General features: G+C 41.2%; 1 protein-coding gene across 1 annotated transcript in view; it reads right to left on the bottom strand.

Moving 5' to 3' along the window:
* cusr (Copper-only SOD repeat protein) overlaps positions 1-23235 on the bottom strand; it is a 143101-nt gene that overhangs the window by 36482 nt on the left and 83384 nt on the right. Inside the window, exons 4-7 of the mRNA XM_072239855.1 lie at positions 21391-21474; positions 17114-17212; positions 13050-13191; positions 12290-12413 (exon numbers count right to left, since the gene is read on the bottom strand). Of these exons, the coding sequence (XP_072095956.1) occupies positions 12290-12413; positions 13050-13191; positions 17114-17212; positions 21391-21474 (449 nt within the window). The remainder of the gene's footprint in view (positions 1-12289; positions 12414-13049; positions 13192-17113; positions 17213-21390; positions 21475-23235) is intronic.

Below are 23235 nucleotides of genomic sequence, written 5' to 3'. Positions count from 1 at the left end.
GTACTCTCTTCCTGTGACCACACGGGTTTCCTCCAGGTAATCCAGTTTCCTTCCAAATCACAAAGATGTATTGCTTAGGGTCCATAAGTTGTGGACATGCTATGTTGGTGCTGGAATCTTGGCGAGACTTGTGGGCTTTGGACTGTTGGTCATTGATGTACTTCACTGCATGTTCCAATCTACATGTGACAAATGTAGCTAATATTATCTTTTTCTCTTTCAACAAAATATAAAATGCAACTGCAGTACTGGGTAGTTTCTTAATATTTCCTTTTATAATTTAGCCAGACTTACAGAATGAAGCTAGAAGAGCCTCAGGATCCACACCACGAGGTTCAGGAATAGTTGTTATCCCTAAACCATCAGGCTCTTGAACCAGAGAGGATAACTTCATTTGCCCCATCACTGAACTGTTCCCACAAACTCTGGACTCACCTTCAAGGATTCATCATCTCAATTTCCTGGCATTTATTGCTTTTTTTCCCTTTCTTTTTGTATTTGCACAGTTTGTGGTCTTTTGCACATTGTTTGTTTCTCCATCTGGTTGGGTGTGGTCTTTCATTGATTCTAGTGTTTTTTGGAATTACTGTGAATGCCCCACAAGAAAATGAATCTCAAGTTGTACTATATGGTGACATATACAGTAGGTACTTCGGTAATAAATTTTCTTTGAACATTTGATCACACCTTATATTATTTCATTCTTTGATTTTCCACTGTTGTAACTCCTGGATACAAGGCCTTGGGCATCAGCATCTCAGAGGATCCATCTTGGTCCATGCATCAATGCAATCATTGGCTCTACTTTCTTTGGAGATTGAGGAGATTTATTATGTCACCGAAGATTCTTACAAAATGTGTGGTGGAGAGCATTCTGACTGGTTGCATCGTAGCTGGTATGGAACCTCCAGTGCACAGGATCACAAGAGGTTGTAGAGGGACATAGGCTCAGCCAGCTCCATCATGGGCACAACCCTCCTCACCATCAAAGATATCTTCAACAGGTGGTGTCTCAGGAAGGCTGCCTTTAATCCATCATTAAGGACCCTCACCATCTGGGGCATGCTCTCTTGTTACTACTACTAGGCAGGAGGTACAGGGGCTTAGAAACAGCTTCTTCCTCAACATAATTAGATTTCTGAATGGTCCATGAACCATGAACACTACCTCTTTATTCCTTTTTTTACTATTTATTTTTGTAACTTACAGATTTTATGTCTTTCTATACAGTTACTGCAAAAAGTCACACTCAGTGATAATAAATGTGATTCTGCTTCCTCCACGTGTCAGATGATATTTCTTGAGGGCGCATGCACAGTTGAAGGAATATTTAAACTTTGTGTAAATGAAACATTTTCATTAAAAGCAGGTGGTGTTTTTGCCACCGTTACCACTTTTTCTGGTATAGTATCTGTGGTGGTGACGGCAACACCACCTATCTCAGCAGTAATCGTGACAGTGCCTGGTGTGGCAAGAAGCAAGCCAAGCTGACAGCCATTACCTCTTTCTTGATACAATTTTTATATTTTTATTATTAAAACCAGGAACAGAAATTGGGTGAGTGCATTGAGATATATTTATATCATATTGTAACAGTTGAAACCAGAAGGACCATCAAAAATAAATAATTGTTGAGAATAAAGGAACCAATGCATCTCAGACGTCTCCTGATAGTAGACGTTTCCTCATTTCTCGACAAATGTTTTCATTCATCGTGAGGGTCATGTGATGTTTGTGCTTCAGGATTTATTTTGTGCTATGCGATTGTCTCATACACTTGGAAGCTCCTCCAATTCATATCAGAAAGGCTTTAAACATGCATTGCAAGACAAGGGACATCACTAAATGCTCGTTGGACACTGGGAACACAATGGACACGGTAACATGGATGCTGACTGGAGCTGCCCAGTCCATTGTTGCATTTTGCAGTTTCACCTGGAAAGGATCAGTAACTCAATTCTGCATTGCATCGCATTCAGAAATACAATACTATGTGATCCAATACCCTGGAACTAGCTTTTCTCTCTTACAAGAGAGGCAGACAATAGACAGAGAATTGATTGCACCTAAGACAAATGGGACCATGAATAGATTTGAAAACTCCTTTACCTGCATTGTTATTCAGGGAAGAAACAAGGAGCTATAAAAAAAATGGTATGTGTACATTCTATACAATACATGACTGACCTTATGAGCATTTTACTGTATATAATAGGGAGATTTAATAACACAATAGTTGGCCACCCTAATCTTCAAAGGCAGTACACACAAAATGCTGGAGGAACTCAGCAGGCCAGATAACATCTAAGAAAAGAGTACAATCGCATTTTGGGTGGAGACCCTTCGGCAGGATTGGAGAAAAAAGCTGCGGAGTAGATTTGAAAGGTGGGGGAGGGGAGAGAGAAACACCAGGTGATATGTGAAACCGGGAGGGGGAGGGGTGAAGCAAAGAGCTGGGAGGTTGATTGGTGAAAGAGACACAGGGCTGGAGAAGAGGGAATATGATAGGAGAGGACAGAAGGCCATGGAGGAAAGAAAAGTGGGGGAGGAAGACCAGCGGGAAGCGATGGGCAGGTGAGGACATAAAGAGAGAGAAGGAAAAGGGGATGGGAAATGGTGAAGGAGAGGGTGGGCAGGGGACATTACCAGAAGTTCGAGAAATCAATGTTCATGCCATCAGGTTGGAGGATACCCAGAAGGAATACAAGGTGTTGTTCCTCCAAAGTAAGTGTGGCCTCATCACGACGGTAGAAGAGGCAATGCATAGACATATCAGAATGGGAATGGGAAGAGGAATTAAAATGGGTGGCCACTGGGAGATCCCACTTTTTATGTAGATGCTCAACCAAGCAGTCTCCCAATCTACATCATGTCTCACCAATATACAGGAGGCCACACCGGGAGCACCAGACACAGTACATGACCCCAAAAGACTCACAGGTGAAGTGTCTGTGACAGCCTATCCACTGATGTGTATTATAACCAAACAGACTGTCACAGCTACCTGGACTATACCTCTTCCCACCCTGCTACTTGTAAAAACACCATCCCTGTCTTTCAATTCCTCTGCTCTCAGGATGAGACTTTTCATTCTAGTACAAAGATGTCCTCTTTTTTCAAAGAAAGGGGCTTGCCTTCCTCCACCATCAACACTGCCCTCAACCACATCTCTTCCATTTGACACATGTCTGCTCTTACCCCATCCTCCTGCTACCCCACCAGGGATAGGGTACCTCTTATCCTCACCTACCACCCCACCAGATTCCACGTCCAGCACATAATTCTCCGAAACATCCATCATCTCCAACAGGATCCCACCACCAAGCACATCTTTCCCCCACCCCCACTTTCTGCAGCAATCACCCCCTAGCCCCTACGTGACTCCTTTATCTATTTGTCCCTCCCCTTCCTGGCATTTATCCTTGTAAGCGGAACAAGTGCTACACCTGCCCCTACACTTCCTCCCTCACTACCATTCAGGGCCTTAAAACAGTCCCTCCAGGTGAGGCTTCACCCATGAGTCTGTTGGGGTCATACAGTGGTATGCAAAAGTTTGGGCACCCCTAGTCAAAACTTCTGTTACTGTGAATAGCTAAGCGAGTAAAAGATGAACTGATTTCCAAAAGGCATGAAGTTAAAGATGACACATTTCTTTAATATTTTAAGCAAGAAAACTTTTTTATTTCCATCTTTTACAGTTTCAAAATAACAAAAAAGGAAAAGGGCCTGAAGCAAAAGTTTGGGCGCCCTGCATGGTCAGTATTTAGTAACACTCCCTTTGGCGAGTATCACAGTGTGTAAATGCTTTTTGTAGCCAGCTAAGAGTCTTTCAATTCTTGTTTGGGGGATTTTTCCCCATTCTTCCTTGCAAAAGGCTTCTAGTTCTGTGAAATTCTTGGGCCGTCTTGCATGCACTGTTCTTTTGAGGTCTATCCACAGATTTTCGATTTCAGGGGACTGTGAGGGCCATGGCGAAACCTTCAGCTTGCGCCTCTTGAGGTAGTCCATTGTGGATTTTGAGGTATGTTTAGGTTCATTATCCTGTTGTAAAAGCCATCCTCTTTTCAGCTTCGGCATTTTTTATAGACGGTCTGATGTTTGCTTCCAGAATTTGCTAGTATTTAATTGAATTCATCTCTACCAGTAAATGTTCCCCGTGCCACTGGCTGCAACCCCCATGCTTAACAGTTGGAGAGGGGTTCTTTTCATGAAATTCTGCACCTTTTTTTTCTTCAAACATAACTTTGCTCACTACGGCCAAAAAGTTCTATTTTAACTTCATCAGTCCACAGGACTTGTTTCCAAAATGCATCAGGTTTGTTTAGATGTTCCTTTGAACTTTTTGAATAGAACTTTTTGGCTGCAATGAGCAAAGATATGAAACTATAGTCTTCCTACAATTTTAAATGGACCATGAATGTTCTATATTTTATTATGCCAGTGCCTAAGAAGAATAATGTGAGCTGCCTTAATGACCATTGCCCAGTAGCACTCACATCTACAGTAATGAAGTGCTTTGAGAGATTGGTCATGACTAGACTGAACTCCTGCCTCAGCAAGGACCAGAAACCAATGCAAATTGCCTATCACCATAATAGGTCTATGACGGACGTAATCTCAATGGCTCTTCACACGGGTTAGACCACCTGGACAATACAAACACCCACGTTAGGATGTTATTCAACGACTATAGCTCAGTATTTAACACGATCATTCCCACAATCCTGATTGAGAAGTTACAGAACCTGGGTCTCTGTACCTCCCTCTGCAATTGGATCCTCAACTTCCTAACTGGAAGACCACAATCTGTGTGGATTGGTAACAATATCTCCTCCTTGCTGACAATCAACACTGGTGCACCTCAGGGGCGTGTGCTTAGCCCACTGCTCTACTCTCTATATACCCATGACTGTGTGGTTGGGCATAGCTCAAATACCATCTACAAACTTGCTGATGATAGAACCATTGTTGGTAAATCTCAGATGGAGATGAGAGGGTGTACAGGAGCGAGATCTGCCAACTAGTGGAAAGGTGTCACAGCAACAACCTTACACTCAATGTCAGTAAGGCAAAAGAACTGATTGTGGACTTCAGGAAGGGTAAGATGAAGGAACACATACCAATCCTCATAGAAGGATCAGAAGTGGAGAGAGTGAGCAGCTTCAAGTTCATTCAATTCAAGTTTAATTGTCATTCAACCATACATGAATACATCTAAATGAGACAGCGTTACTCAGTGGTCACGGCGAGGAACACAATACCGACAGTCACACAGCATATAGCACGTACAAGATAGCAAGCACATTAAGGTACAGTCATGCAATAACAAAGTCCAGACTCGAGCTGCAAAATTCTGCAGTTGACCACAACGAGGTTGTCTTCTGTCAAGCAAGCAGTGTCAGGCAGCACCAACTTCAGACTGGACGCCACCCCACCCTTCCTCCGGTGGAGTGTACCGGCTCTGATGCCTCTCCACTGGCAGCACCGCAGCCTGAGGCCGAGTCCTCGCACATACACAGTATAAGTATATATAGGAAATCAGTAAAATGCAACCACGCAGAAGTTATATATAGTCCAGATCCTGACTCCATCACTGCCGCAGAAATCTGCAGTCGACCACAATACAGCTTGTCTTCTGCTCAGCAAATATTGGGGGGGGTGGACCCTCCACCAGCTCCTGCCACACTGCCCCCGGTAGAGCGCACCAACTTTGACACCTCTCTTCTGGCAGCTGTGAACAGGCAACAACGTGGCTAAAGGCTCTGCGCCTATTGAATGGCATAGAAGTCAGCAGTCGACCACAACAGAGCTCGCCTTCTGCCAAGTGCAGATGGGCAGCAGAGCCTCTGGCCTGGATGCTGCATCACACCACCCCTGGTGGAGAACACTGGCTTTGATGCCTCTCCCGTGGCGGCTGCAAGGCCAAGTCTTCACAGCTCCCCCGCCATCTGCTCCCGCTCTCAGCCACCAAGTCAGTGAACTGAACTTGCAGCATTCCACATTAACAATGTCCAAAAGGGTCTTGCAATCAAGACGGTCACTCGCTGTTAGACTGTACGTCTCCTTCAACTTGGGCAGCAGCACAATGCAAAGCTTCTTCATTTTCTCCATCAACAAGTAACTCGCTGAAGGGGTAGACCTGCAATACTTTGAGTTCTTAATGCACAGCTGGATCTTGTGATCATAAAAAATACATTTAAATAGGACAGTAGCACCTTTTGTTGACCCCGTAAAAGCTGCTGTGACTGAAAGCACTTACATCTTAGCGGAAGTATAATATAATGAAGTCCTGTAGAAAGCCAGATGGGAGGGAAGAGGCACTTAAGAAAACCTTGGGCTGCTGGTGGTTGCTATGTTGGCTACCGGTACCAGACATACCTGCCTTAATATTGAAATGGATAGGAGAAATTGTAGAAAGAGAGTCACACATTAAAAAATAAAGGACCAGTCATTCCAAGCTGGTCAAATTTCAAAGTAAGTTTATTATCAAAGTACATACATGTTACCATATACTACACTGAGATTCATATTCTTCCAGGCTTTTATACGGGGGGGGGGGTGGGAAATACAATAGAATTTCATGAAACAGTATGCATAAATAGACAAAGCGTGACAAACAACCAATGAGAGAAAAGATAAAGTGCTCAAATAGAAATTAATACTCAGAACAAGACTTGTAAAGAGTCCTTGAAGGCGAGTCTGTAGATCTAGATCCAGAAGTGGAGAGAAACCTCTCAGAAGGCAATGAGTCCAGAATTCTCTGCCTACTATGGTGATGGAAGGCAGATATTTAAGGAGAAGATACATAAATATTTGAAAGTTGAAGGAACTGAGGTTTACCAGGAACTGGCACAGAGAAGTTATGGCTGAATCTGACCGAATGATGGGGCAGGTTGGATGAACCAGCTGCTCTATTGCTTATGGAAAGACTATGTTAAGGTCATAGTTAGGTAGAATTGGAACCGAAGATATAACCATGCAACAATATAACAATTACAGTACGGAAACAGGCGATCCCAGCCCTTCTAGTCCGTGCCGAACTCCTACTCTCACCAAGTCCCACTGACCTGCACTCGGTCCATAACCCTCCATTCCCTTCCTGTCCATATATCTATCCAATTTAACTCTAAACGACAACATCGAACCTGCCTCAACCACTTCTGCTGGAAGCTCATTCCACACAGCCACCACTCTGAGTAAAGAAGTTCTCCCTCATGTTACCCCTAAACTTTTGCCCTTTAACTCTCAACTCATGTCCTCTTGTTTGAATCTTCCCCTCTCTCAATGGAAAAAGCCTATCCACGTCAACTCTATCTATCCCCCTCATAATTTTAAACACCTTTATCAAGTCCCCTCTCAACCTTCTATGCTCCAAAGAATAAAGACCTAACTTGTTCAAACTTTCTCTGTAACTTAGGAGATGAAACCCAGGCAACATTTTAGTAAACCTCCTATGTACGCTTTCAATTTTATTGACATCTTTCCTATAATTCAGTGACCAGAACTGTACACAATACTCCAAATTTGGCCTTACCAATGCCTTATAGAATTTCAACATTACATCCCAACTCCTATACTCAATGCTTTGATTAATAAAGGCCAGCATACCAAAAGCTTTCTTCACCACCCTATCCACATGAGATTCCAACTTCAGGGAACTATGCACCATTATTCCTAGATCCCTCTGTTCTACAGCATTCTTCAATGCCCTACCATTTACGTCCTAGTTTGATTAGTCCTACCAAAATGTAGCACCTCACATCTTTCAGCATTAAACTCCATCTGCCATCTTTCAGCCCACTCTTCTAACTGGCCTAAATCTCTCTGCAAGCTATGAAAACCTACTTCATTATCCACAACGCCACCTATCTTAGTATCATCTGTATACTTACTAATCCAATTTACCACCCCATCATCCATGAAAGGATGACAGGAGTGAAGGTAGGACCAATTAGAGATAAAGGTGGGAAGATGTGCCTGGAGGCTGTGGAAGTGAGCGAGGTCCTCAATGAATACTTCTCTTCGGTATTCACCAATGAGAGGAAACTTGATGATGGTGAGGACAATATGAGTGAGGTTGATGTTCTGGAGCATGCTGATATTAAGGGAGGGGAGGTGTTGGAGTTGTTAAAATACATTAGGACAGATAAGTCCCCAGGGCCTGACGGAATATTCCCCAGGCTGCTCCAGGAGGCGAGAGAAGATGTTGCTGAGTCTCTGGCTGGGATCTTTATGTCCTCGTTGTCCACAGGAATGGTACCGGAGGATTGGAGGGAGGCGAATGTTGTTCCCTTGTTCAAAAAAGGTAGTAGTCCGGGTAATTATAGACCAGTGAGCCTTACGTCTGTGGTGGGAAAGCTGTTGGAAAAGGTTCTTAGAGATAGAATCTATAGGCATTTAGAGAATCATGGTCTGATCAGGGACAGTTAGCATGGCTTTGTGAAGGGCAGATCGTGTCTAACAAGCCTGAGAGAGTTCTTTGAGGAGGTGACCAGGCATATAGATGAGGGTAGTGCAGTGGATGTGATCTATATGGATTTTAGTAAGGCATTTGACAAGGTTCCACACGGTAGGCTTATTCAGAAAGTTAGAAGGCATGGGATCCAGGGAAGTTTGGCCAGGTGGATTCAGAATTGGCTTGCCTGCAGAAGGCAGAGGGTGGTGGTGGAGGGAATACATTCAGATTGGAGGATTGTGACTAGTGGTGTCCCACAAGGTTCTGTTCTGGGACCTCTACTTTTCGTGATTTTTATTAACGACCTGGATGTGAGGGTAGAAGGGTGGGTTGGCAAGTTTGCAGACGACACAAAGGTTGGTGGTGTTGTAGATAGTGTAGAGGATTGTCAAAGATTGCAGAGAGACATTGATAGGATGCAGAAGTGGGCTGAGAAGTGGCAGATGGAGTTCAACCTGGAGAAGTGTGAGGTGGTACACTTTGGAAGGACAAACACCAAGGCAGAGTACAAAGTAAATGGCAGGATACTTGGTAGTGTGGAGGAGCAGAGGGATCTCGGGGTATATGTCCACAGATCCCTGAAAGTTGCCTCACAGGTGGATAGGGTAGTTAAGAAAGCTTATGGGGTGTTAGCTTTCATAAGTCGAGGAATAGAGTTTATGAGTCGCGATGTAATGATGCAGCTCTATAAAACTCTGGTTAGGCCACACTTGGAGTACTGTGTCCAGTTCTGGTCACCTCACTATAGGAAGGATGTGGAAGCATTGGAAAGGGTACAGAGGAGATTTACCAGGATGCTGCCTGGTTTAGAGAGTATGGATTATGATCAGGGATTAAGGGAACTAGGGCTTTACTCTTTGGAGAGAAGGAGGATGAGAGGAGACATGATAGAGGTGTACAAGATAATAAGAGGAATAGATAGAGTGGATAGCCAGCTCCTCTTCCCCAGGGCACCACTGCTCAATACAAGAGTACATGGCTTTAAGGTAAGGGGGGGGGGGGGGGGAGTTCAAGGGGGATATTAGAGGAAGGTTTTTTACTCAGAGAGTGGTTGGTGCGTGGAATGCACTGCCTGAGTCAGTGGTGGAGGCAGATACACTAGTGAAGTTTAAGAGACTACTAGACAGGTATATGGAGGAATCTAAGGTAGGGGCTTATATGGGAGGCAGGGTTTGAGGGTCGGCACAACATTGTGGGCCGAAGGGCCTGTACTGTGCTGTACTATTCTATGTTCTATATCATTAATATATATGACAAACAACATTGGACCCAGTACAGATCCCTGAGGCATACCACCTCACACCGTCCTCCAATCTGACACACAGTTATCCACCACTACTCTCTGGCGAGTCCCATCCAGCTACTGCTGAATCCATTTTACTACTTTGATATTAATGCCTAACTATTAAACCTTCCTAACTGACCTTCCCTATGGAACCTTGTCAAAGGCCTTACTGAAGTCCATATAGACAACATCCACCGCTTTACCCTCGTCAACTTTCTTAGTAACCTCATCAAAAAATTCAGTAAGATTTGTCAAACATGACCTTCCACGCACAAATCCATGTTGACTGTTCCTAATCAGACCCTGTCTATCCAGATAATTATATATACCATCTCTAAGAATACTTTCCATCAACTTACCCACCACTGACATCAAACTCACTAGCTGATAATTCCTAGGTTTACTCTTAGAACCCTTTTTAAACAATGGAACCACATGAGCAATACACCCATTCTCCGGCACCATCACCGTTTCTAATGACATTTGAAATATTTCTGTCAGAGCCCCTGCTATTTCCACACTAACTTCCCTCAAGGTCCAATGGAATATCTTGTCTGGACCTGGAGACTTATCCACTTTTATATTCCTTAAAAGTGCCAGTACTTCCTCTTCTTTAATTGTCATACTTTCCATAACTACCCTTCTTGTTTCCTTACCTTACACAATTCAATACCCTTCTCCTTAGTGAATAACGAAGAAAAGAAATTGTTCAAAATCTCCCCCATCTCTTTTGGCTCCGCACATAGCCGTCCACTCTGATTCTCTAAGGGACCAATTTTATCCCTCACTATCCTTTTGCTATTTATATAACGGTAGAAACCCTTTGGATTTATTTTCACCTTACTTGCTAAAGCTGCCTCGTATCTTCTTTTAGCTTTTCTAATTTCTTTCTTAAGATTCTTTTTACATTTTTATATTCCTTAAGCACCTCTAACTCCAAGCTGCCTATATTTATTGTAAATCCCTCTCTTTTTCCAAACCAAATTTCCTATATCCCTTTAAAACCATGGCTCTCTCAAACTTTTAACCTTTCCTTTCAACCTAACAGGATTAAATGATCTCCATTTCTCTATTACATCCTTCCCATAAAACAAATTGTCCCAATCCACTCCTCCTAAATCCTTTTGCATCTCCTCAAAGTTAGCCTTTCTCCAATCAAAAATCTCAACCCTGGGTCCAGTCCTATCCTTCTCCATAATTACATTGAAACTAATGGTATTATGATCACTGGACCCGAAGTGCTCCCCAACACATACCTCCGTCACCTGCCCTATCTCATTCCCTAACAGGAGATCCAGCACTGCCCCTTCTCTAGTTAGTACCTCTACATATTGCTGCAAAAAACTATCTTGCACACATTTGACAAACTCCAAACCATCCAGCCCTTTTACAGAATGGGCTTCCCAGTCTATGTGTGGAAAATTAAAATCTCCCACAATCACAATCTTGTGCTTACTACAAATATTTGCTATCTCCTTACGTTTGCTCCTCCAGTTCTCGGTCCCCATTAGGTGGTCCATAATACACCCCTATAAGCGTCACTACACCCTTCCCATTCCTCAATTCCACCCAAATAGCCTTCCTGGACGAGTCCACTAACCTATCCTGCCAGAGGACTGCTGTTCTTTTTTCTCTGACAAGCAATGCAACACCTCCTCCTCTTGCCCCTCCTATTCTATCACACCTAAAGCAACGAAATCCTGCAATACTTAGCTGCCAATCACACCCCTCCTGCAACCACGTTTCACTAATAGCTACAACATCATATTTCCAGGTATTAATCCATGCTCTAAGCCCAACCACCTTTCTTACAATGCTTCTAGCATTAAAATAGATGCATTTAAGAAACTCTCCACCTCTTACTCTCCTTTTATCCTTAATGGAGCAAACAACTTTGTTATCTTTTTCTTCCTTGTCCCCTACATCTTTGGTGTAAATGCTCCTGAGCTCTGTCCCCTGCCTATCCTCCCTCACACACTGTCTACTAGCTTTCTCTATTTGTGAACTAACCTCCTCTCTCCTAGCCTCTTTAATTTGATTGCCACCCCCCAGCCATTCTAGTTTAAAGTCACCTCAGTAGCCCTCGCAAATCTCCCCGCCAGGATATTGGTCCCCCTAGGATTAAGATGTTCTAGTTCAGGGCATAGGCAGTTCAAGCATCACCAATACTATTACCACTGCATCAGAAAACAAAAAGCCAAAAATCCCCAAATGGAGGCATCCAGGAATTCAAGAGAATCCACAACCAACCTGCTCCCTCTTAGCTGCCAGCTCTTGCTCCTCTGCCAACCCTTTCGTACTGAATTCTATCCTCTCTCTTTCCTGTCCCAATAAAGACTCTCAGCCCTTAAAACCAATTGATCATTTTCCTCCATAGCCTGTCCTGTTCAATTCCTCCAACATTTGTGTACAAACTTTATCATTGTGGTCCACACCAAAACTCATTTTATCAGCGACCCGCAGCTGAACATGTAGGTAGCACCCAATATGTAGGTACTATGCAATTCCACATTAGGTGCTTTGTAGCCTTTCTCCACTTTAATTCTTACCTGCTGAATGAGTCCATATTTGGAAACTTAAGTGATTTCACATTATAATCGGCAACAATGTTAGCACAATCCTTCAAGCTTTTGCTATGATCTTTATTGTGAATCACCACTGATCTGCCCACCACTGAAAATAAAGAAACAACAGTTAGAACAGTATCTCAAGATCAAGATTCTGTCAATAATGCAAATCCTAAATTGAAATATATGATAGAAATATTGAACAGAACAAGTAGCACAAATTTAAAACCCTCTCTCACCACGGATGCCAAAGAATATTTCAGTTTTTATGTTTGAATCTGCACCAGTGTGAAAATACAACCATTTAATACTTACCTAAAACCCTGCTTCTCTAGTTTTCTTAGTTTACAACTATTCAGAAGACAAAGCACAGTCACTTCTGGTGATACATGTATGGCATCTCATACATCGCCAACCTGAATTCCACTTGATCTGGTATTAGCATTCACTTGATCTACCAATGACTTGTAACTTCCTGCTCCATCTTCACTTCTCACTTCCTTTCATCTACAATGGTCAAGTTAACTCTCATCTCTGTGAAAGCTTCCTGCTGTGCTGCATATTTCCAAGACTTACTTATAGAGTTTTGAATTCCTCTATTGAAATTACTGATAAAGTAGGAAAACGTTTGCACAGCAAGAAAATACTATTTGCATGTTTAAGAGAAGCATACAAAATGTTTGCATTCCGGCACAAAGTTAAAATTGGATGTTCTAGTAAATATTCATCCAGATAAACCTACCAGTAAAATCTCCGATTAATGGTAGATGGACATCAGTCTTCAAATATCTCTTCCCAAGGCTAATAGGACCTTGTTTGGAATTTAAATCCCCAACCTCACAATGCAAAGGAGTAGCAAGGGAACAGCTTAACTTATAATTGGCCTGCAAGTGTAAGAGAAACAATGATTTAGGTTCCAGTGACAGGCATTAATTAAAGTTTGTCTACGGTCCATGACTTCAAGTGGTTGGGGTAGAAGAGTAGCAAAAGTTGCTGGATTAGTATCCAAGGCTCTTCTCTGGAGACAAGAACTGGACCCACCACAGTTAGGTGGGAAATTTAAATTGAAATAAAATGAATATAGTTGGTGTAAAAATATGTCATAAGAATACTGAACTGTTATAAAAACATAGTATTTGAAATGTGGTATTTCAAATGTCCCACAGGGATGAAAATTTTTTAAATCTCCCTTGAAATAGTGCAACGTCCCACCAAAATGTAGAAATCATTGGAAACAAAAACAAAAGACCACAAGATCTCGGAGCATAATTAAGACATTTGGCCCATTGGGTCGGCTCCACCATTTCATCATGGCTGATCCATTTTCCCTCTCAACCCCAATCTCCTGCCTTCCCCCTGTATCCCTCCATGCCCTGATTAATCAAGAACTGTGTTTAACTCGGCAACTTTGTATAGCATTGGATCCCAACACAGACAAGTGAGACGAAACTTCCCACTTACCTCAGCAAGCCCCAAGACATCAATCACAGAGCAAGAGAAAACAGGGGCATGAGCAGGCCGCCAGGCTTCTCGGGCTTGTGCTACCATTCAATATGATGATGGCTGAGCTATCCTGGCCTCAACTCCCCTTCTTTGCTAGTTTCCCAGCACCTTCAAATTCCCATTCTTTTATTTGTCTCCACTTCCAGTATCTATCAACGTGGTCTCCACCACACTCAGGAGCAGAGATACAGTACTTTTGGAAAGATAACATTTCTATTTTAAATTCAGCTTTAAATGACTGGCCTCTTATTATACATATATATCCCCTTGCTGATGACTCTCCCACTAGTAAAAAAATCTCACCATCTATCACAAACCCACTTTGGATCTTATAGATTTGAATAAGCTCACCCCTCATTCTTCAAATCTCAAGGGAATCTGTCCAACTCCCTCCCCTCCCCCGATAGAACAACCAGCTCATCCATGGAACAAATCAAAAACATGGCACATTTTCATGTTAATAAAACTATAATTTGATTCTCCCAAGGGAAGTAATAGTATTAAATCTTACACAATGTAAAAGTTTTTGAAAATTAATGAATCAATACTATTGTACTCTTAAATGACTTGTTTTGTGATAAGTTGGTAGCAAGTGAAATTTATTATCAAATAACATTTGAACACAAACACTGCCTGCCATCAATGACTTCCTTGGTTTCCTGTTGCACATATTTTTCTCCAACAACAACTAAATAAAACTCTTAAACATCCCATTTTCCATTGAAAAACAGGAAAGTCATACTTTCATGCACAATATGTTCTGCTTCAAAGCCATTACTCAGAGGGCTGATTGTCTGTTTCCTTGAGTAAACGACTGATCATCTGTTAACATTACAGAGTTCATGGTGGAGGTGTTGTGCATGTCTGAGGGTGAGGTACATTATACATGATATCTACAGACTACCTGATGATGTGCATAATTTCCTGCTAAACTTTGTTATCTATAGAAAGCATATGAACCAAATTCAAGCACTGAACAAACAATGGACATGTAATTTTTTAACTGAAATCTCAGATTCATTGGATATATCCATATCAAATATTAACCCTAAAGCAACGGGCAGACAATTGTAGCAACACACACAAAAAATGCTGGTGAACGCAGCAGGTCAGGCAGCATCTACAGGAAGAGGTACAGTCGATCTTTTGGGCCGGGACCCTTCGGACCTCTTCCTATAGATACTGCCTGACCTGCTGCGTTCACCAGCATTTTTCGTGTGTATTGCTTGCATTTCCAGCATCTGCAGATTTCCTCGTGTCTGCAGCAGACAATTGTAATACGGGGGACACCTACATTAGAGGGGTTGTCCAGGAAACCAAGGGGAAATCTGGTAGTGTGTTACTTAATAAAATTTTATAACTGTATACTGCACATAGCTATCTGATGATGATAGCAATCTCAACCAACAATTAAAAGGCTGGCATGAAGAATAGTTAAATGGGTAATGATTGGGACCAAATTAATAAGTAAGTTAAAATGAAACACAAAGCTGAAAAAGAAGTAATCTACACTATCAGTGGAAATCCAAAATGTTAGCCTTAAAGTCAAAGCTGTTTTTAAACAATAAAACGAAATGAATATTTATTAAGCACAGCATAAAAGTGAAGAGACAAAGACCAATGAAACTCTGGGCATTCAAACTCCATAAAGTGCTTGTCAGGATAATAAGCTGCGGCAGGATAGAATAGGACGGCAGAAGGCTAACAACAGAGAAAACTGATTTGGAGAGGACACACTAATAAAGCTGATTCATTCACTCTTACAGTAGCAAAAGAATTCTCAGAAGGGAAAGAGACAGGATCGAGTGGAAAGCATTCTGACTGTCTGCATCACAGCCTGCTATGGAAACTCTAATGCATAGGAATGCAAGAAGCTACATAGAGTGATAGACTCAGCCAGCTGCACCATGAGTACAGCTCTCCCCACCATCAATGACATCTACAAGAGGCATCGTTGTAGGAAGGTAGCAAATATCATCAGAGGCTCCACCATCTCAGCCATCCCTCTCCTCAATGCTGACATCAGGCAGAAGGTACAGGAGCCTGAAGATCCACATCTTAAGGTTTGACAACGTCAATCTCCCAATTGCCATCAGATTTTGAACTGACTCTAAAAGTCTTATCACCATCTTGGATTACATTTTTTCTCTGTCAATCCTGAGATAGTGTAACTGTTTATTTTGCTTGTGTTAGTTATGTGAATTTATGTTAATTTTGTTTAGGTTTGTCTTCACCTTGCAATGTGCTGTACTGCTGTTACAACAAGCTAATTTCCATGACACTTCAACCTGTGGATATACACCCATGACAACAGTAACCTTGAATTTGAAACTCAGATGATCAAAGCTACCATTTGTTATAGAAACATGAATGCAAAAATAAAAGCAACAGACAGGCTTCTGATTGAGGTGGTTGCTAAAACGAAGACCAGTAACAAAGGCTTGCTTGGCACAAGATGTTGAAAGATAACAACATACAGTATTTATGCTTGCTAAGAAGGCAGTAGTTTTAACAAATGGCAAAACACAGACTGAGCTCTACTTCTCAAGGGCTGAGAAGTGGAGCAGCCAAGGAACTGCCTCCAATTTAAAGAATAATTAGTTGAGAATAATTGAGAATGTGTGAGTTCCATCAGTCGTCAGTCTGGCATCAATAAAGAGCTGTCTGACTATGATATACTGTCTTTCGTGGTGGGGAAGCAACTCACAGTGACTCATTATTAATGGCAGTTAGCCATGGAATAGTATATAGTATCAGTGTCTCTGGTAGTCTACTATGCGAAGGAAACCCTCGTTGCCTTGATGTGGCTGATTTTTGGCTTGAGCCTAGGCCCTTGTGTTGTTTCATTAGTGCCATAAACTGTTTGCCTTATTGGTTATGTCTGTGTTTCTCGTATTTGTAATTTTAGCTATTCTGCTCTGATCTATACAGTACTTTGGTCAACGTGGGTTGTTTTTAAATGTGCTATATAAATAAATTTGACTTGACTTGACTCGAACCCTTTTCAATGTGGTTTTATCATTAAACATTTTATTTCAATGGGGACTAATTCTTTGTCATTCATAGATATGGACATATTTTATTTAAGATAAATGCATTTTATTAACAATTATTATAAATAGAGTCAACAACTTAGTAAAATAATGTTTAATTTTGCACATAAAAGAACATACCAAATACTTGATTTTGATGTTCTAAAACGCAACAGACAAACTGCAGACATTTAACATCAGTATAGTTTTCAGTGCAGTCTGGTTTCCTAACTGCAGTCTGGAGCAAACAATTAAAGAAAGTAGCACTTACCTTTGTGTCTATGTTGTAAGGATTATAGTGTCCTCCTAAACCAGTGCAATTGTCAAACTGTACTGGATGGGTATGAACGTGCCACATCAGGTGATGGATCTGCAGAGTGAACAAACCCTACTGCATTATGCAGAAACCAACAACTTTACAGTTACATCATAAACACTTGCTTGCTCCTCACTACTTCATAAAATAATTACTTGGAAGTAAAGGAGGGCCACAAGACAAGTTCCCAGGAAGGAAGTGAAGTAGTATTTACAGCAGGAAAAGCTGCAAGAATCATTAGAAAGTGGCCTATAGGTCATATTATCAAATTAATCAAAGAGTATTTGAAATTTTAATCCCGTTTTCAAGATCTGGAAATTTTAAAAAAAACTACACGAGCTAAAATGAGTATGACCTTCCAGATTACTGAAAAAATCCAATCAATTTCCAAATCAAATTTATTATATTCTTACACAGTCCTTAAAGTGGCCAAGTTAATCTCCTAGTGGTATCAAATCACAGTCAAATGATTCAGAGGAGATACACCATCATCCTCATGTTAACTAGGGAAGGGCCATAAATACCACGCTGCCTACAACGTTCTGACCTGGGTCTTTGTAGAGCAGTATCACTATGACCTCCTCACTGGTCAGCTCATCTCCAACTTCAATTCCTGCACACTATTTACGCCATTGCAGTTAAACTCCCATTTGTTACTCAACTTAACAATGGGCCCAACATCAGAGCTCTGATTTAGAGGTAGGTGCACATAACATTTCTGAATTTTCGTCAAGGAATTCATGGTATACAAAACCGATAAATACATGTTGCATCTGGCTCCTCATCTTTATAGCAACCTTGGGATAGGCTGTGCCATCATATTCATTGGATTGGATTCACTAGGGGTCGCCAACCCATTGATCGCGATCAACCAGTCGATCTTTGAGACTTTCCCAGTAGATCCCGAAAAAAAATCAAAAATAAATACACAACTAATGTTGTAATGTGAGCATCATAAAAATAAGTAACACTAATTAGGATAATGGTAATTTAGCAATACTTTTGCTATTGAACGCTGTTTATAAAGAGCGATTGTTTCCAGGTTGCTGGGTTTTAGTTCTGTTCTTTCTGCCCAGTGTGCATGTGTGTAGCTCCCCTGCCATGCACTCCATTTTCAGCGTAGCTTGTGTTGCATCAAAGTGACCAATTAGATTAGATAAGAGTACAGACTGTCGCAAACATCAATATACAGCAGTGTCTTCGGGCCGTGGACTGCGAAGTATGCGGGGATGCAGCGGTAGCCAGGATGCACCCAGCACATCTTTAAGAAAAAAAGCCAAAATAAACAAGCTAATTAATTAGGTGCCGCCCGGCACATAAATGTCGGCCCAGATCAGAGGCGACGTAATCTGCAATTGCCACAGAAACCGGCATAAGCACCAGCCTGATGGGTCACAAGGCTCGGAACAGACTTTAATTTTAACTTTAACCCCCCAAAGAGTGCAATTCGTGCCTGGAAAGTTGAGGAGCTGAAATCGGGGTTAAAGGCCCAGCAATCGTTTTTCACAAAACATGCTGCTCAAAATAAGGCTGCTATTGAAGCATCATTTCGTGTAAATCACCTTTTGGCTAAAGACAAGAAGCCTTTTACAGATGGTGATTTATTCAAGGAAGCAATGGCCATTACCGCAGAGACTGTTTTCAATGATTTTAACAACAAAAATGACATCACAACTGCAATACATAAATACTGCTTGGCCCTGCAACAGTGACAAGGAGGGTAGAGTCACTGTCAGAGGACATGGATCAACTTGTCACTCTGTGAATATTTTTCACTACAGTTTGATGAATCCCTGGATGTAATGCAAACAGCTCAGCTTGTATTTGTTAGAATAGCTTTCCAGGATTTTACAACAAAGAAGGACCTCCTCACTCTTTTGCAATTAAAGGAGAGGATGAGAGGTGAGGATATTTACAATGAGTTTTAAAAGTGTCTGTGAAAATGACATCCCCATTCATAAACTGGTGGCAATTACTACTGATGGGGCCCCAGCAATGCACGGTGCGCGCTTTGGTTTTATAACACTAAAAGTCAGTGCCTACTTTGGGTCAACTTATCTATGTGAAATTGCATTTTCACAGATGAAAATTATTAAATCTAAGTACAGGAGCTGTCTTACTGACAGACACCTCACAGACTGTCTCAGACTGGCTGTCTGCAGTTATGAGCCAAACTTCAGGGAACTAGCAGAAAGTATTCAGCCCCAGTCATCACACTGAGTGCAACAATCAATTTTTGTTCATTTATTTTTCGTGTTGAAATAAAATTAAATAATGAAACTTAGAATTAAAGGTGTGAAGTATTGTAATATTCTTAAAGAAAGACAGCTGTGGCCTGTTTGATATGCTAGTTACAGTGTTTTCTTGTTTGAATTAATTTGAAAGTTTGACAAGAGTATTTTGTGTAATTCAAATACAATTCGCCCAAATAAAAGGCCTCAAATTGGAAGTACAATCTGAGCTGTTTTTTTCTCTAAACGATTTAGTAGGTAGATCTTGCCTTTCACTAAGGTCAAGGTAGGGGATCTTGGGCTTAAAAAGGTTGGTGACCACTAGGATACACCAACCTTAACTTTTATTTTTCTTTATTCATTCATTAAGTTTTTAATTTCCAGTACTGCTGTGTATTTTTACACAAGTAGATAATCTATTTACTTAAGAGATACAGCAGCCCAACAGGCCCTTTGGGCTCAATGGACCCATGCAACCCAATTACATCCATATGTCACGCAGGTGAGAAACTGCTAGAAAGTTCAGCAGTCTAATGAACTGAGACGGCGCGAGCTGAGACGCGAGCTGGGAAGTCACCATGGTAACAGCTCAGAGCGGTTGAGCTAAAGGACGCTGGAATTTTGGATGGATTATAAAAAGTTGATCCTTCAGTCTGATAATGGCAGAGGAGACATAACACAACAGAACTGCGGAAGCTACCCGAGAAACCACTGGTGGAGTTTAAGACCACCACGAGGGTGGAGGCCACGGACCGATTTATTTCGACCCATGATTACCAGTGCAGGTAAGAGCTTGCCTGTGGGGGTCTGCTGGTGGTGAACCCGTGCCATGGGTTAGTAGACCATTCCCTAGAAGGGGCTCTGTCCATCTGTGTCTTTGTGGGGGTCACACAAAGTGACTCTGAAGTGACAGGTTATATATATATATATATATATATATATATATATATATATATATATATATATATATATATATATATAAAATAGTTTATAACCTGTATTGTATTATTCAATTTAATGATATTAATTCATAGTAGTAATAAATTAGTCTTAATTTATAGTAAACCAGACTCCAGGTGTGTTCCATTTCTGCTGCTCCTTTTCAACCCGTCACGGGGTTCGTGACACATGTGACTAATTAACCTACTAACCTTTCAGTCTTTGGATTGTGGGTGGAAACCAGAGTACCCAGAGGAAACCCACATGGTCATTAGGAGAACGTACAAAACTTCTAAAGAAAGTGGTGAAATTAGACCCAGGGCACAAGTTTCTAAATAATATCTTAAAATTAAGAAGGTTCAAATAAAGGTCAGAATCTTTTTTAAAGTAGCTGAAACCCCCTTTATCAGCAATGAGCTGTCAAAAAGCACTAAGGAACACCAGGAGCAGGGCTTTGGTATTTACCACTGAGGTCTGGTCACCAATCATGTAGGACTCACTTTATAGAAAAATTGCTGGCCCTGTATCTGTTTATATTGTTATGTGCAACAGGGAAGCACAAAGGATGATGAATTTGGACAGAAGATAGACCAGAATCAATAGAAATAGGAACATAAAAAGAGACCAACATGAATATTCCTCTTGAATCCTCAAGCCTCTCTTTCCTTCCAATATTATAACAGCTAGTTTCCCCATAGTCCTCAATTCTATGACATTTACAAAAACTTTCAACATCCTCTTCACACCTCCCAGTGATCTAGCCTCCATAACCCTCTGACGTTGAGAATTCAGGACAAATTTTACTTATTATGTTTGTATATTAATTCAATAAAGTTTATGTGCAACTCATGAAGTGCAAGGGAATAGGCTCTGGTGCTTTGGAATTTTGAAAGTGGATTAAATTGTGTGCAAATCTTTTATTCCTTCACTCAGAATCCGTTTTGTAAGATGCATCTTTTGTTTTTGATTAATGTTTAAGTGCAGCAGCCATCTTGAAACTTGGGTTTAAAGTTCATCCAGCACAAGTTGAAAAGCAAAGCACTGAATAATGTTATCACTTACATCACCTGCATTTGGGTCAGAAGGTTCAAGGTCTATGTTCATTGTTGTGTCACTGGAACTCCCATCTGGGAAGACCTGTTGCGACTGGAAGTTAGAAGAAGACTGTTAGGCATCAACAATTCCACAGGAAAGTAAAAATGTCCCTGTTTTCCTGTACAATCTCTCCAGAGCATAGAAGGTAAACACATCACGGTTCACAGTTCACTGGAAGGAATTTTAGCAAATGACTTTCTGACTGCAACACATCACAGAGACACAGCAAAACGCATGGAGACAGGCTCTTTGGCTCACCGAATCCAGACCAACCATCAAACACTTACTTACAGTAATCCTTCATTGATCCATTTTTAATTTTCCACATTCTCAAAAACTCCCTTCAGCTTCTAGCATTTACCAGAATACCAAAGGGAATTGACCCATGTTCTTGGGATGTGGGAAGAAACCAGATTATCCATGGCTGAACCCACACAGTCACAGGGAAAACGTGCAAACTTCACACAGACAGTGTTCAAGGCCAGTATTGAACCCACGGCCAACACTGTGAGACTGTGGCTGTACTGGCTGCATCACTCTGCAATCTGCCACAGCACAACCTTTTCTGCATATTCCCTGTCATGGAACAACAACTAGCAGCCTATTTTGACTCATTTCACTGAATCATACAAGAACCCACAATATTCCAGGGACAAACAAAGTGAGCAGAGAGGGTAATGACTTACCCTGGACCATGAGCTGACAGCAGGAGAGATAGACGTCCAGCTCATACAGAATCTTAACGCAACAGCAAAATCTCGTCAAAAATAATACTGCCACAAAAATAATATATTCACAGCAGAGACCCTTTCAATATGCTGGATACTGGGGGAAGGTCTTATGAGACATATTCCTTTTCAATACAATACATTGTCATAAGACAAAAAAAAAGTTTTATACCAGGTGCAGACATAAAATAGATCCTATAACCAGAGATGGAACTACAACATAATGAAGTGTCAAAGTTTTCCTAACTTCATGCAACGTATTTGTTTCAAACAAAGGAAGAATGTACTTGCAATTCATAGCAGCAACATTCCAAATTTTAAATGATTCCCAGAGGCTCAGCAAACTTCCTGCATATGTTTGCTGCACAGGCTTCACATCTGGATAGATTCATGCCATGCCCTTCAGTGGGCAACGTGGCAGAGATTATTGTTTTGGAGTGGAGAGAAGAGCAGACTTTTGCTGTGAAATATCATGTACATTTAGTATATTCGTGTAGGGTTAGGACTTGATACCTGTTCAATGGCCTGTGCTAAAATTCAGTGAAATGTCAAAAGACAACAAGTTGCTGAACTCCACACTATGAGTAAGATTAGCCTGAGATTCAACATTGTGGATAACCAATACAGGATGCAAATACATCCAATATGGTTCAGTACTGATCTGAAGCACTTCAGGATGGCTTCATGCCGTCTTGAAAGTTTGTTCCCCCAGGTGGTAAATCTGATCACCCATTCCAGTTAGACTCCCACCTCTCTCTATTATCCCAGCCATCTTCCGCACTTTTAATAATACTGTTTGTATTGTAAAGACATCAGAATCAGAATCCAGTTTAATAGAACCAGCATATGTTGTAAAATTTGCAGCAGCTGTACAATGCAATACATGATAATAGAGAGAGAAAAAACTAAACTATAATTATACTGTACATATTTATATATATCAATTAGTTCTCATATTTCTGGTATTTATGTGTCTATGCACATTTTATTCCATGTCTGTACTTTATCTACCAACTCTTTTTATGTAATTCTTTATAACTGATGAATGTTAGCGTTTTTGTTGCACGTCACAGCCTGACCAACA

Source organism: Mobula birostris, chromosome 21 (genome assembly GCF_030028105.1).
Source record: "Mobula birostris isolate sMobBir1 chromosome 21, sMobBir1.hap1, whole genome shotgun sequence".
NCBI lineage: Eukaryota > Metazoa > Chordata > Chondrichthyes > Myliobatiformes > Myliobatidae > Mobula > Mobula birostris.
Note: the sequence above shows the minus strand (reverse complement) of the source record. Positions and strands in the feature narration are given on the sequence as shown.